Source organism: Mytilus californianus, unplaced genomic scaffold, assembly GCF_021869535.1.
Source record: "Mytilus californianus isolate M0D057914Y unplaced genomic scaffold, xbMytCali1.0.p SCAF_2, whole genome shotgun sequence".
Lineage (NCBI taxonomy): Eukaryota > Metazoa > Mollusca > Bivalvia > Mytilida > Mytilidae > Mytilus > Mytilus californianus.
The window spans coordinates 115,391,876-115,407,727 of NW_026262668.1; the positions used below are offsets into that span (position 1 = coordinate 115,391,876).

At 27.9% G+C, this 15,852-nt stretch overlaps 1 protein-coding gene across 6 annotated transcripts in view; it reads right to left on the minus strand.

Annotated features, from left to right (window-relative positions):
• The window catches only part of LOC127730812 (microtubule-associated protein 2-like), a 132,868-nt gene that overhangs the window by 49,075 nt on the left and 67,941 nt on the right, over positions 1 to 15,852 (minus strand). For 2 of the 6 annotated variants that reach the window (XM_052239395.1, XM_052239396.1), the window contains 10 exons: positions 14,315 to 14,406; positions 10,412 to 10,493; positions 9,227 to 9,306; positions 8,258 to 8,356; positions 6,479 to 6,568; positions 5,744 to 5,833; positions 4,141 to 4,230; positions 3,293 to 3,382; positions 1,509 to 1,598; positions 586 to 687 (listed from right to left, as the gene is read on the minus strand). In XM_052239395.1, the coding sequence (XP_052095355.1) occupies positions 586 to 687; positions 1,509 to 1,598; positions 3,293 to 3,382; positions 4,141 to 4,230; positions 5,744 to 5,833; positions 6,479 to 6,568; positions 8,258 to 8,356; positions 9,227 to 9,306; positions 10,412 to 10,493; positions 14,315 to 14,406 (905 nt within the window). The remainder of the gene's footprint in view (positions 1 to 585; positions 688 to 1,508; positions 1,599 to 3,292; positions 3,383 to 4,140; positions 4,231 to 5,743; positions 5,834 to 6,478; positions 6,569 to 8,257; positions 8,357 to 9,226; positions 9,307 to 10,411; positions 10,494 to 14,314; positions 14,407 to 15,852) is intronic. The other 4 variants (XM_052239397.1, XM_052239398.1, XM_052239399.1 and 1 more) reach the window with 4 other exon arrangements.

Below are 15,852 nucleotides of genomic sequence, written 5' to 3' on the forward strand. Positions count from 1 at the left end.
CCAACTAAGCATTCACTGGGTTACTTTTTTGTGTAGTTTATTCATTTTTATCATATGTTTTTAAGACTGTAAACATAGAAAATTTATTTAATATTATCAAAAATACAAAATTTCTTTGAATATATCTTATTTTTTCGCAACATATTTTTGTTTTATTTACATAGGTATGGATTAACCCTATATAATTTATATAAATATTGAAATTTTAGTCCTCATAATGGTGATTTGAATTTTTATAATAAATCTTTTAATACATGTTTATATATATATTTGTAACTCTCTTTCAGGAAAATTAAAGAGAAATCTATTTTTTTCCATCTTCTTAGTGTACAAGTACCATATCTGATTGAATGCTTCTAAAACGTATTATAGTTCATTGAAGTAAACTGATTCAATTTTTTCAAAATATAATTTATTACATTAAACAGATTTGATTTTTTCTGAAACTTTTTATTTCATTATATTAAACCAATTATATTATTCCAAAACCTTCTACTCCTTTAAATAAAACAAAGTGCATTCCTATCATGTATCCGTATATGTGCTGACACATCAACTGTTCCTCAACCCTCAAACAATAAATACCGGAAAAGGAAATCTGTGTGTCCCTCCCCTAGCTGTGTATTGAGCATTTTCTAACGAGTTCACTTTAGAATGTACATTCCATGTTAATTTCTCTTCATGAATCTATTTAAATACAAATTCCATAATACAGTAAATGTCTTATTTAAAGGGAGATAATTATAAAATTTCAAATATAAATATTTTATTAAAGTAACATTTGTGATATTTATTTTAAAAAATATGTGTCAAAGTGTTATTTATATTCTACAGAGGTAAGTTTCAAAGGGAAAGATATTTTTTGTAATTAAAATTAACCTTTTTTTTCTAAATCATTACAATCAAGGTGTTGAGGGCATATGATACAGTAAAGATCTACATGAAATACTCATTGTGTCCTAAAACAAAGTCAATTTAAATGTTTATTTTTTAATATTCATAGAAGAAACATCCCTTTTAACCCCCCCTTTTTTAAAAAAAAAATATTTCAGCCAGATTTTGCATGTATGAAGTAAAACTATATAAAATTTGTTTGTTAAGAATTTAAAAAAAATTATATACAACTTTCAAAGTAAAAATAAAAAGAAAGATAATTTAATGTGTTTTTCTTCAATAATTAATAGACAATTTAATATTTTATTATCAGCCCCTGTTACAGTATCATATGCTCTTAAAAGGGCATGTACATTTGTTATTTCATTCATATTTTGCACTTTATTATGTAATTTTGCTTTTTTCCCTCTTTTGAGTATGTGTGATTGTAGGGAATTTCTGTGTTACTTGTTTCTTTTTTTCAACAGAAAGTATTTGCAGTAAAAGTTTACTACATATCATTATATTATTATAATTATATAAGTTTAAAACAAATAAAATATTTTTCTGTAAACCCTTACTTAAAACAAAGTACTTTTTAATATTATATGATTACTGTAAAATAAACCTCCTACTTTGACATTACCGCCTCCTGGGGAATAATGTGCATTTTCTAATGAGTCTACTTTAGAATGGGTATTCCAATTTATAGGATGATGCTGTATCTGTTAAAATAAATATATATAATAATGAAAAAAATTATTTATTCTTTATATTAAATTATTGTTAATGGAAATTTTTTTATCTTAAATGAATCTAAGTGAAATTAAATAATCTAAATAATTGTTTTTCAAAGCACCAAATATTGAAGATTTTATTTCTGTAACTTGACTTTCAGTGTTTCACTACACCGTTTGCAATGCATTAAAATCCTGACACAAATGCAATTTATTTCATCAAATAAAGCATACAAACTAGTCAAAAGTTTGAACAAAAAGCTCTAGGAGCGCACACAACCATGACTTCAATGTAAGTAGTGAAAAATCAACCACACTTAATAATCCTATTAGATTTGAATTCCACTTCATCTTTATTTTAAAGTGTAGAGCTGAATTTCTATATACAGTATAATCGGTTAATTTCCCGTCAGGGTTTTGTAAGTGATTTGGGCCTTTGATGGTGCAGTTAAATCTTCACTGTGCTCACTATTAGCTTGTCATATGACCTTGTAAATGCTTTTAAATGAAGTTAAAAGTTAATGTAGGCTTAATTTCACAGTAAAATGTCTACTACACTAGACACAATTGAACAATATATACCCTATATAGAATATATCAATTGTGAATATGTCATATGAAGGGTAAGATTATCATTTTTGAATTTCTATCCAATTTTCAAATTTAAACTTTTAGCTTATTCAAGACCTTCAAAATATAATTTTTCATAACAAATTAACAAGTTTTATTTGATCAAAAATTTTAAATACCCAGTATATCTATTTCTAGCTAAAATATGTGTTCATGAAGTTTCAAAGGGAGGTAAGATAAGATAATCTCTCTTTCAAACAAAAAGGACGATGGATAATGTTGGATTGTTTCCCATTATGACAGCATATTGTTATTAAACATATATTTTACTGAATATTACAGATTTTAATTAAGTTGAGGTCTGTTTCTTACAAAGATAGAGGATATTTTAAAAGGAATAGAATGCAAGCTTAAATTTGACAGTTATAAAGCAACTCAAAAATGGGTACCTAATTTTTCAAATATAGAAATTCAGCTGTACAATTAAAGTAAATATGAATTGGAATTCAAATCTAATAGGATTGTTAGTGGTTCTTTATTTTTTCACATGCACTACTAACCTTGGTGACTTAGGTGTGACTCTCCTAGAGCAATTTATTAATATTTCTCACCAGTTGTACAATTTGTAGATGCAACAAATGGCAACTGTGTCTGGATTTTGAATTAATTGCCATAGGTACACCCTACCTATGGCAATTAATTCAAAATCCAGACACAACTCAAAATTAAAGTTAAACTCCTTATTTAAAGAAAATTATAAAATTATAATATCATTTTTGAAAATAGTAACATTAAATATATTAAACAAAAATCTTAAATCTAAATCCTTAACTAAATATATTTTAGATATCATTTTATTAAATTATATAATTATGGCAAGCCAAACAAATGGTATTAGTTAAAACATCAAACATTGTGATATGTCAGGAAATAATTAAATATCATAACAAAATGAAGCTGCATTGTGAACAGCATGAATATGTATAATATGAAACAACATTCAAACTCAAACAAATTACTATTTTTTTTCTAAAAATCTGTGTTTTATCTGTTCATTATATGTGTGGGTATGTTTTTTGTTACATTAAACACCAAGGTGATCATGACCTTACTTGAACATTACCGCCACCTGGTACATAACCAGTGTTTTCCAAGGAATGAACTTGAGGTTCTGCTTTCCATTTTAATTTCTCTGATTGGATCTATTTCAAAACAAAACAGACATTTTCTTGAAAATGATATACTTATGTTATTCAAAATCCCTATTTTTCATAATCTATTAAATAAATTTGCTTTAGATGTGATATTTCGAGGTTCACAACAGGTCTTAAGTCTATTATACGCTTTTCAATGTCTTTCAACTTTTTTTAAAAAGAACTTTTTTAAAATAAAAAATTAAAATAAATGAGGGAAATAATTGCTGGCACCTCTAAATTCAAATTTTTAAACTGCTTTTATCATATACATGTATTTACTAAATCCCAACAACCATTTGATCCTTTCATAATGAAAAATCCTTTACATATTTTGCCTTTAACTGAAATGACAGTTTGCCTGCTTATTTTTATTTTCCTTTTACTACATTTTTTTAAATCAATTAAAATTTCAGTGTATATCTTAATAACCTCTGTTGTTTCCCTAAAATAAAATAATAATATAAAAAAAGAAAAAAGATGGTTTTATCTAATCATTGTCAATCTTTACTGATTTTTAACAAAATTAATGTATAAATATGTGAAATAAAATGTATTCATAAATATCAAAATCTAAAATAATGATGAAAATATGAAACATATACAAAATATAAATTTTTGTGCTTTATAAAAAAAATAAAAAATAATTCAAAACACAGTTTAAAAAAAACTGGAATTAAAGTGCAAAAATCTTGATCTTTCTACTGACACTCTAAATGCACACTGAACTGCTAATAAAGAAAACACTCAAGTGATAATGATCATACATGAACATTACCGCCACCTGGCACATAACCAGTATTGTCCATAGAACCAATTCGAGGTTCCGCTTTCCAATTTATTTTTTCATTTGTGATCTGTGGAAAGAAAATCATAACTAAACAATAGTGAAAAATAAATAAATCATTCTATATTTGCTGGATATAAAAAATGCAAAAAGAACAGAACCATGCATTTTCTAAAATATCAATAAACGAAAGTTTTAAAAATATGAAACCTTTGTTATTCTGTTAAATCACCAAAAAAACCTGTAATGCTGAGAGCATTTTATATCCAAGTTTATTTCTAACCATCTTTTAAGCTGATGAAAAACCTTTGTTTAAAATTTAACTATTTTTTAACGACTCTTCATTATGCCAATAAAAAGCACGCATTCTATTTATGCATATTATATTTTCCTTTTCTGATTGTCTTAAATCTAACATAATATTAAACAATTACTAGACAATACATTGTATTGGAAACAAATTAATATTCAACTATTCATAAATTTATAAATCAAAGGAGTTGTTACTGTATACAATGTGGGTTAAACAGGTACAATGTACTATAAAAAACAATCATTTGCATTTCAGTCAAATAACAGTGTCGATAAGACTAAACAAAGAAAGATCTATTTTACAGTCCTCTGATTCATGGTCCAAATCATAATTTGTAAACTCCAGCAGTTGTGTGACCAGAATAAGTCAGATCTTGTTAAAATATCAAACAGATATAATATTTAGCAAAACAAATCACTGCATCTATCAATAACACTTAACAATATGTATGAAGTTTGCCTCAGAAGCTTATAATTTATCATGTATGGCCTGTTCAGGGTATATGAACTGGGAACTAAAAATAATCACAAATAAGAAAAAATTATCTGAACGACTAAAATCAAAGACCCAGGTTTCTCAATAATAAAGCTTGGTGTATAATCTAAAATTACTGTAAATTCAGAAATTATTGCGAGGTTTTTATAATGTGAATAATGCGACTGGATGAGTATCGCAATAATAAATAAAGCCTGCATTCTAATACATGTATCTGTATGCAGCTTTTCCAGAAATCGCAATAATTAATCTTGCATTTTTGTTCATTCTTCAAAAGTGGTAATAATAAATGCACGCAATAGTTTCTGAATTTACAGTACATAACTTAAAATTAATTATACTACAAAACCTTTTCTTTCATCTTTTTCAAAGAATAAGAAAACGAAAAGTAGTCTCAAACATTAGTTTGCCAGCAAGCAGGAATAATCGTTAACATGTATCTCCTCACCTTGATTATACAAATATCATGCAAAATAAAGGTAATAAGTTAGAACACATATACAATGCAATACAAAAACTTCAGTTTAACTTGCTGTAAGAATTGTTGTTTGAGCATCTTCCTTATGATTGTTTTCATTAAGATTTCTTTCTGCCAGATATCTTACAGATGGAAATATTGGATAAAAATCAATTGGTTATGTGACATTCACTCTTAATTAGCAAATATTCCCTTCTTTTGTTTTCAAAATAAAATTCAAATAAATTTTGAAATACAAGAAGTTAAACTGGAGAAACATAAATTTAGCACAACGGCATGTGAAACATGAAGTCATACTTTAACATGACCGCCTCCAGGTGAATGAGAGGAGTTATCCAGAGATCCCACTTTGGACTGGACATTCCACGCTAATTTCTCAGTCTGAATCTAAAATAAAGCAAAACAAACAACAACTACATTAATAAACAAAATATTTAGCAACAAATAAGCAGCTCATACATATATATATATGTTTCTCAACATTTGAAGGCATTAAGCACAAAATATTTCACTTTTCACCTTAAATTTCAAATTCTTTGTAGCATTCCTAATTAGCAGATATGCTAAGTTTTGTACATTGTGTTTCTATGACTAAGTACAAATATTAGCAAATAATTACATTTTCTTTTATCCAAATTGTCATTTTTAAGAGCAATAAAATCTTCCAAATGAAAATTTATTATCCAAAATTTTTTGAATAACAAGAAATATTTTTTCTTTCTCATATCAAGTCCTTGACCTACTTTTCATGCAAAAGGTTTTTAGTTTCCAGCAACTGAAGCCATGCATGCATTTAATTTTCTCTCATTTTTATTTTATCATGATCTCCCCTGGATACAAGAAAGATACAATATCAAACCTTGTAAACAATGGAAATATAAGGTACACCTACATATTACACACGTAATGCAATATGACAGGATTACTCAGGTGCCATTAAGATGGGTTTCTTGGTAAGTGAAACTTTTAAGACATTTAGGAAAGGAGAAAAATATGACAAAAACTTACACATTTCTGTATATTTTGACTTACTTTGACGTTACCGCCACGTGGTGAGTAAGTGGCATTTTTTAGTGAACCAACTTTTGATTCTGCTTTCCATTCTAACTTCTGGGAAAGAATCTGAAATGTCAAAATAAACATGCACAAGAAAAACAGGATTTTAAAATCAAGCAGCACTAAACATAAATGTAAATAAATGAGCGGCACAAACATTTTAGTCTAAAAAAAAATTAGTGGATAAATACTGTCAAATTGTTTACAAAACATTTGGAAACTTTCATGTTTGAGAAGAAGACTGGAATCATCTTTATACATGTAAAAAGTTACATCAGTTTAGTTATGTTTGGAATACAGATTGACCATAATCAGTTTTTTTAGTATATTGACATTTTATATTAGAATCAAAGAGTAAATCGAATGGGAATCTGAAAATGTTACCATGGATGTCTTATCTTTTGGGAAAAGCTATATGGAATCCAGATTAGTGCTTGATCAGCAAGCTTCCTGCTTTGAAATAAATTAAGAGATGAAAGAAAAAATTATAGGACTTTTAGACATTTCACATTTATAATTGAAATTCCTATTTTCTTGGATTCAAAAGTTGGTGTTCATTCAATGAAATACTGAGTGAGATTTTGTGTTCACCAAAAATAATTCCCAAAATTAGGGATTTTAAGTAAAATATTACCTTCCTAGCCAAAAATTGTTTGTAGGTTTCATGAAACAGTGATGTGCACTTCTAATCCTGTTGTTGAATAGCTGTTAAAATGTAGCATTTGATTCCAAACTAAAGATTACTGTAGGTGTAATTATGATCGTAAAGGGGCAATTATCAAAATTTAATATTTTTGGGTAAAATTCTAAAATTTTACTTCAAATAGTTTTTCGATTGTCATAAAAATGCAATATGCAGATATAAATGAAAATGATTGTGACTCAGCATCCTTGATATAGGGACCCACTGAAGAGTACCGGTATATCCATAAAATATGCAAAAATTATTTTTTGACAGCCCAACTATGTAAATTGACAAAACCATGCTTTGCTATCTATAATCTATGTCATGCTTGTTCTTGACATGTATTAACTTGTTGGAGTTTTTGTCTGGTCTGCAATGTCTGCCACAGAATGTGAGACATAAGGTTCCTTATCATGTGATGGCAGTGACGACAGCGTTATCTATTTGTATAAAGCCTTATATATCAAAAGAGTGAAGACTTTGATATATTGTATACAGATGCCTGATATTAAAAGTTTCTTTTTGGCATATGTCCTTGTCCTTTTTATTGTTCACCAACTGCTTACAAGAAGAATGCACCCAAAGAAATATCTTGCCTGCTTTACTTATTATGACTGAGTTTTATGTGGAAAGTCTTTAAGATCAAGGTTTTACTTAAGGCACCACATAACTTAACATTATCAATAATGGCCTTTTAAAGCCGACTATACTTATACTGTAGGAGTTTTGCTCATTGTTGAAGGCTGCACAGTGACCTATAATTGCATACATCCATATCCTTTGGTCTCTGCTGAATAGTTGTCTTATTTGCAATCACACCACATCTCCTTATTTTTACTTTAATAAAATGTAACAACCTAATGAAATATATATAGTAATGTAATAGAAAGATAATTCAACTCAGTCTCAGAATCCTTCAGAATGCCTCAAGTTATGATAAATGTCTAATAATTCATCACTTATATTGATGTGGTCTATCTATTCAATATTCAAATCCTTCAAAACCTTGTGTATGAATGGAATGGTTGTAATTTTTTCATAAAAGACAAAAGTAAACAAAATAAAATTACCTTTTTTTCTCCACCTGCAGGTTTATGAGTAAGATAATCCTTTGATCCTATTTTACTGCTTACTTTTGAGAAATCTTGCTTTTGACTCTGTATCTTAACCTATAAAGAAAAAAATATAACAAACATATTAAATAAAAAAAGGACATTAATACAAGTTTTCGTAGATATAAATCATAATCTATCATACCAGTATTTCCATTAATTCATCCTCTTGAGAACATTTTGAAAAGTATCTTATTCTTTTTGAAGAGAGGTTTCTAAACTACAAAGGAAAGTCAATAATGTGATAGCAAGTCATAAAACTAATAAGCTCAACAAGGTATGTTAAAAAGCATTCAAAACAAGGAATTATTTGAATCTGGAATAATTTTGAATTCTGGAAAATTTATGAGAAATATATGATGAAAACTAACCCAACTAAATAGGGTTAGCCATGCGCGCATGGCTAAGGTGGGTTAGTTAGTTCATACTGAAATGATAGTGAAAGTAAAAAATTAACCTTAGCCATACACACATGGCTAACCCTATTTAGTTGGGTTAGTTTTCATGATACATTTCTATTCAATTTTCCAGAATTCAAAATTATTCCAGATTCAAATAATTCCTTGTTTCAAGGGAAAATTATGTTTAAATCCTATATAAACCGTATTAAAAAAGACGTATAGCCTGTCAGATACTATTTCCTAAGTAACAAAGAGCTGTAACTATATCAAAAGTAAACTCATAAAAATTTAATGTGCACTAGTCATGATTGAAAGCAATTGTCAAATCATTTAAATCTCAAACTGTAAGAGTTATGGTGTGATAAACATAAACAGAAACAATGCATCTCTCCTCTGAATAGAGTGGGATATAAATATACCAAACATTTACCTTGTTTCTTAAACTAACTTCTATATATTACACTAGATTAAGAACTTATCAATTAAGGTTATGCCTATTTGTACACATTAGAACTGTAAGTGTTACCTGTCCTCCACCAGGTGAATACTTGGTGTTGTTAAGTGAACCAATCTTTGACTGAGTCGTTTTTGTCGGTGTTGGTTTTCCTGTAAAATATACATGTATAACCATTCTGTATTATTTATTTCTGTCAAGTATTCTTTATATTTATGTATATTTCAATCTAATCAAATATTAAACAACTACTAACAATTGAGGCGTGGCAATAAATAAAAATATCAAATATAACAACATTTATCATGACTTAAAAAAAAAGGTAACAACTAAATATCATTGAGATGGAAGCCATCTCTGTGGGCCCTGCTGTGAATAATGTGTGGTAAAAAATTTGTATCTTTATCATTGGACATGGGATTGTCAACTGAAACCAAAGTTTTTGACCTTGACCTTTGACCTAGGAAGTTGTACATAAATTATGACACACCCTCTGGTGTTGGTTTATATACATGTCAAGTATAAACTTTGAAATCATAACGGTTCTCAAGATATAGAGCGGACACGATCTTTACCATAGGACATGGGGTTGTCAACTAAAACCAAAGTTTTTGACCTTGACCTTTGACCTAGGAAGTTGTACATACATTATGACACACCCTCTGGTGTTGGTTAATAAACATGTCAAGTATAAACTTTGAAATCATAACGGTTCTCTAGATATAGAGCGGACACAATTTGTTACGGACGGACGGACAGACAGACGGACAGACTGATCACTATAGGGTGTCCGCCATTCGGCGGGGCCCTAATAATATGGACAATCATTGCTATCTTAACTGTTTCAACTGATGTTTTATTGCTATATTGTATAAATTGCTGTTTATTGATGCTTTGTTGCTATAGTGTATAGATTGCTGTTTATTGATGTGTTGTGGCTATATTGTATAGATTCCTGTTTATTGATGTGTTGTTGCTATAGTGTATAGATTCCTGTCTATTGATGTGGTGTTGCTATATTGTATAAATTGCTGTTTATTGATGCTTTGTTGCTATAGTGTATAGATTCCTGTGTATTGATGTGTTGTTGCTATATTGTATAGATTCCTGTGTATTGAGGTGTTGTGGCTATAGTGTATAGATTCCTGTTTATTGATGTTTTGTAGCTAGACCTTGTTACATTTTTCAGTATTTTTGTCATTGAGTTGTCTTATTGACATGTACTCCAAATCTACATCTAATCTATACAAATATTACCTGCAGTTTTTCTGGGACTTCCTTCAGATTTTGTAGGTTGGGTTCTATTCATGGTTGGTATTGTTGACCTTTTAGCACTAGTCTGCAATATCAAAAAAAATATAAGTATAATTGTTATAAGCCTTCAATAGCCAGAATTTTCAGAAAAAATTACAAATCTATTTCTTTGTAATTTTTTTACATGTCTATAAGAATAAAAATAAAAAGAATTTTCATCCTTGCATATAGAGAGGCAATATAAGAACAAACAGGAACATATGTATTATTCGTAAGTACTTGCACGAGCAGAGATATTTCTCATTGTGATAAAAAAAAAATTCCTTTCTTAATTTTTATTTAATTGATACATGATTTATTTTAATTTTTTTTTGCACTGTTTATTATTTTTTCCTAATCTTATTTATATATTTTTATTATCAACATTCATAACTTCTTCTAAACATTGATTTAATTAACTCCTATCAATGGATCAATTTTCAAATCTATGCAATACATTAAAAATAACTGTGGATTCATTTTTATTCCTGGGATACAAATTTTCGTGGATTTTGTGGGTACAGGTTAAGCACCAAATCAAATGTTTAACAAATTACATATGTTGTATGGGCTTCTATGCAAACTTTGGCAAAAACACAAAACCATATATCCACGAAAATGCCTATTTCCTCCATCCACAAAAACTGGTACCCAGGAAAATAATAGAATCCACAGTATATATTTGACCAGGAATAAAAGTTGGCAAATGGTTTAATGAATTTATTGTACATGTAAATCATTACAGAAAGTAATAATCATGTTTAATCATGCTACCTTTAAATTATTCATGTATGGAAATATTAGAATTTGATCAAATATAAATTACATAAGTAAGTCCTCCTTGACTTGAGTGATGTGTATAAAATAGTATCAAGTACATCTCAAAAGGTTAGAGATGTCGACAAGTGTATTTACTATACTACAAGTATACCAACCTAACAAGTAAAACACACGTGGCAATTTGTAATTTTCTTTCAAGGAAAGATAAACTTCTTTATAAAAGCTTTAGCCAAGTTGTGGCTTATAGTCTCCTAATTAATGTCTTCAGTGTTTAAATTGATCTTTTTTAATTCAAACGACTAATTTTATATTTTATGAGCTTTGATTAGTGAGCATAATTAGTATAAGAAATGAATCTTCCTGCTGGCTGCCTTGTTTCACTTTTCAATTTTACATTCTTTTCTTTTTAATAACTAAACATGCTTAGCACATGCATAGCCCATCCCAGTTAAGGGTTAAATTGAAGTTCACATGAATAAAGATTCAAATAAGTTGAATTCTGGACTTGCAAGACAATAATACATCATCAATGTTTTTGAGCTTATTTTGACAAAACTGAACCAAATCTGACTGCTGATAGCAAAATATGATTTCACAATTCCACTTTTATAACTATTTGAAACCAAAAAAAATAATGTTTTGATTTTTTTTTCATCTTTGTAGCTAATGTCCCTTTAAACAAATTACTGTGAACCTATTCATGTAAATTTTATATTGAAATAATATCAATTCTCCACATTTTACTTGAAATCCACTTTATCAGAAGCCAAAAGTGATCAAAGACCCTATAAACACCTGTAATAAATATTTTTAAAAGTCAAAGGTGAGAAGTTAATGTGATGTTCTATTACGTGGAAACTGAAGTACATTTACATAAACATTGTCAATAATATTTAGAACATAAATTTTTTTCAGCAGGTTTCCTTCTCATTTCCCATTTTCTTCAATAAGTATCAGTGGTGTTTTTTATCTGTTAGTTTTTACTTGTAAGCTTTAAATAATAGTCACAGTTTTTTATACAAAATCTTCTTGACATGTTAAACTGAACATTTAAGTTTGAGAATATGTAAAGTTAACTCAGTGGGACTTTTAATCTTGTTTTATTATGAATGTTATACTGTTTATACTGTTTCTTTGAATAGTAAACAACTTTCAATGAATTATTCAAAAAAATCCTAACAAAGTACAAATCAAGACCAAATACTACTTCAGTTTATAAATATACATGTATCACTGTATGCAGATTACTGGTTTTGTTTTCGTGAGAATTTCATAGCATATATCTGACACATTAAATGGTTTCCCTTAATTTAAAAGACAAAGCAAGCATATCTAGCAAATAGTTTTCTTGTATGTAACTAAAAAACAGAAATTAATAAAAAAAAATTATAGGATAAACTCAGTCTTTTAAAACACTAACTTTGTTTTACAATAAAAAACAAAACATTGTTGTGTCAAGATTTCGTGAAGATCTGAAACAATGGATATTACATCAAATTTCACAATAGAATTTTGTTTTAGTTTGACGTAAATTAATGCTGTAAAATATAACTGACATAACCAACACAATTTGTGTGATAAAAAATAATTCTAATATTACAAAGTTAAAGTTTGTCATCCCCTTCATGAAGGCCTGTTTTGCTCATTGTTGAAGGAAGACTTTTGTTAATATATATTTTTTTCAAATTTACATAAGGCATTAACTAATTATCAATATAAACTTATTAACTGATTTCAGTGACACATTTCTGAAATAATTATTCTGTTTTTCAAGACCAAAACTTTGGAAGACAAAATGTAAAAATGTATGAAAAAATCAAAAAGTCACAAGAAGAATAGCCAAAACTACCTAAAAGGTCAAATTTGGGTCAAGGAGTTTTAACCATAATAGTTTCTGTATAATTACGTAAATTACAAACTAAAAAAATTAAAGTGAAAATTTATCATTTAATTCATGCATATTCTACTTTACTTGACAGTGTTGAGAGTGAACAACATCTACAAAAATATGAGGATAGAAGTTCAATTTTTAAAATATCATCTGAATGCATGAAGATTCAACTTTTTTCAATGTGAAAATATTTCTCTGATTGCCGGAAATACATTTTCACAATTTGTCAAGCATATATGGTATAATGGACTTCTATTCAATGGTGAATATCTAATTAAAAACAAACTGTATTTTTGGAGTCAGTTTTACCCAAAAAAAAACAAAAAATGCACATCACTTAGAATAAGCATTATATATCTAAATGCAATAACAATTAAAATTTTGAACTACAAATGAAATCTTTTTTTCTTCATGAAAAAAAAAGTTATATTAAGAATCTCTCACCTTTAAAACAAAGTATTGCAGGAGATAAAATGTTCCAAAACTTTTGGTCACGTAAAAAATTCTGTCACCAAGCTCAGGGTTCAATAACCTATTGAATGTCCAAATTTCTATATTTGAAGATTCTTTGTACTGTTATTAAATAGCCAATAAGTTGCCATGTTATATCTACATTTTCTCACCTGTACAGGTAGGTATAAAATCATTATTAACCAATTACCTAGGGGATGGAGATTTTATCAGTGGTGTGGAGGGTTAAGAATAAATATTTACGTCAATAAATTTTTAATAATGAATTTGGGGCACAATATCCATTTGTTGATAGTAATAATCAAAGAATTGTTGAGAAATGTGTTTTTGAAGTGATTTACAGTGAATACTGATTATGAATTACTGTAGTCAACCTTAAAGATGCCTTCCCCAAATTAGAAATTCATCTTTTGTTGTTATTTAAGAGAGGCATTGGTACATTTCCATCTTTGAACATTAAAAAGATATACGTATATCTTTGTACTAATTTTATATGAAATAAATGCTTTGCTTCAATCATCTTATATTATCAGGGGTAATTCCGGTTTCTTTATATGCATTATTTTCTTTTTAATTTCATTTTCTTTTTCCTAAATTTTTTTTATTGCTTAATTCCCCATTCTTATTTTGATTGCAATAGTTTATTATTCAAAACTTCCAGTGTTTTATCCCTGTAAGATTCTTACTGCTAACAGATGACAAGAATGAGTACAGCTTACACATACCGATCTGGTCATTTTGTCATCTTGTGACTTTTTCTGTGTTTCTGTCTTTCTGGGAGATTTGTCTTCTTCTACACCACTGTCTGAAGAAGCATCTGAAAAAATCATCAAAACCATACTTGCTTATAACAGTGATCAAAGGATTTATGGTTGATATATTCAGGACATAGACCAACATTTTCAATATTGTATGAAATAATTTTATGCACTCATTTGATAGAAAAATATGAAATTTCAGTTACTTTTAATATTACTTAATGGAAAATCTTGAATGTTTAAAAATAATTATGGCAAACATATTATATATAATCTGTACACTAGTTTCATCATTCAAATATAAATTTATATTTAATTTGCATGAAATATTTGTCACTGGACATGTAAAAAAGTTATCTTACTAATTAACATTCTGGTAACTACCTTTATACATATATCATATAATGAATAAATTACACATGTTCATTTGATCAAACTCAAATACTACAGAATATAATGTTTGGCAACCAGTATATCATACTGTAGTACACAGCATACATTTCAGTGATAATAAATATCAAGTGCATTTGTAATGATTATCTCCCCTCTCATTATCTTCAGAGGCTCTCTTTTAAAACAAGATTATTCTTCACATAGTCATTCATAAAACCAAATACGTAAAACGTGCAAAATCAAAATAAAATGAAATAAAACACACAATACATGCAGTGCTATGAATGCTTATTTCTTACCTACAGCATTAATTATGCAAATGTTAACCCTTTCTTGCAAATGATCTATTTCAAATTGATATATTTTATAATTATATCTTTACAAATTTGTTAGATATCAAAAATACTGCAGATTCATTTGTTTTCGAGGATATAAATTTTCATGGATTGAGGAAAAATTGTTTATACATGCCCTGAACCACAAAATAAAAAAAAAATGGTATCCCAGAAATAATAATGAAGCCACAGTATAACTACAGTGAATCACCTTTTCAGGTGACTGTGTATAACTTAAAATTTTCATTAGTTTCAAAAGCTGACATTTTCTAACCATTATAAAGCTCTGTATAAAATTGCAATATAATTTTTGACCACTTGAATTTAACATTGGTAAATTCAGAGTTAATCTAGATTTATTTTAAAAAAGTTTTTTTTGTAAAATAACATAAAAACTTAGTAACAAGACAATCAGAAACCTTAATGTAGTAGTTTTTAATGTTCAAATGTAATCAGAAAATATTATCATTGTTATATTTTCTAAATGCAGAAATACTGAAATGAAAAGTAATAAATATATCAGTCTTCATGAGAAAATAAATTCCCTTTTCCATGATTCTTGAATTAGGACAGCTGAAATGCATTAAAAATATAATAAATATCTGTGGTGCAAAAACAAACATTGATTTACAATACACCCATAAATAAGAATTCCTCACACACTGCATAAAATCACTCAACTTATACCTATTTATATATCTGATGCAGGTAAATTAAAAATCAAACTGAAAAGAACCAAAGAATTAGATTTGTCATAGATATTTCAATAATTACATA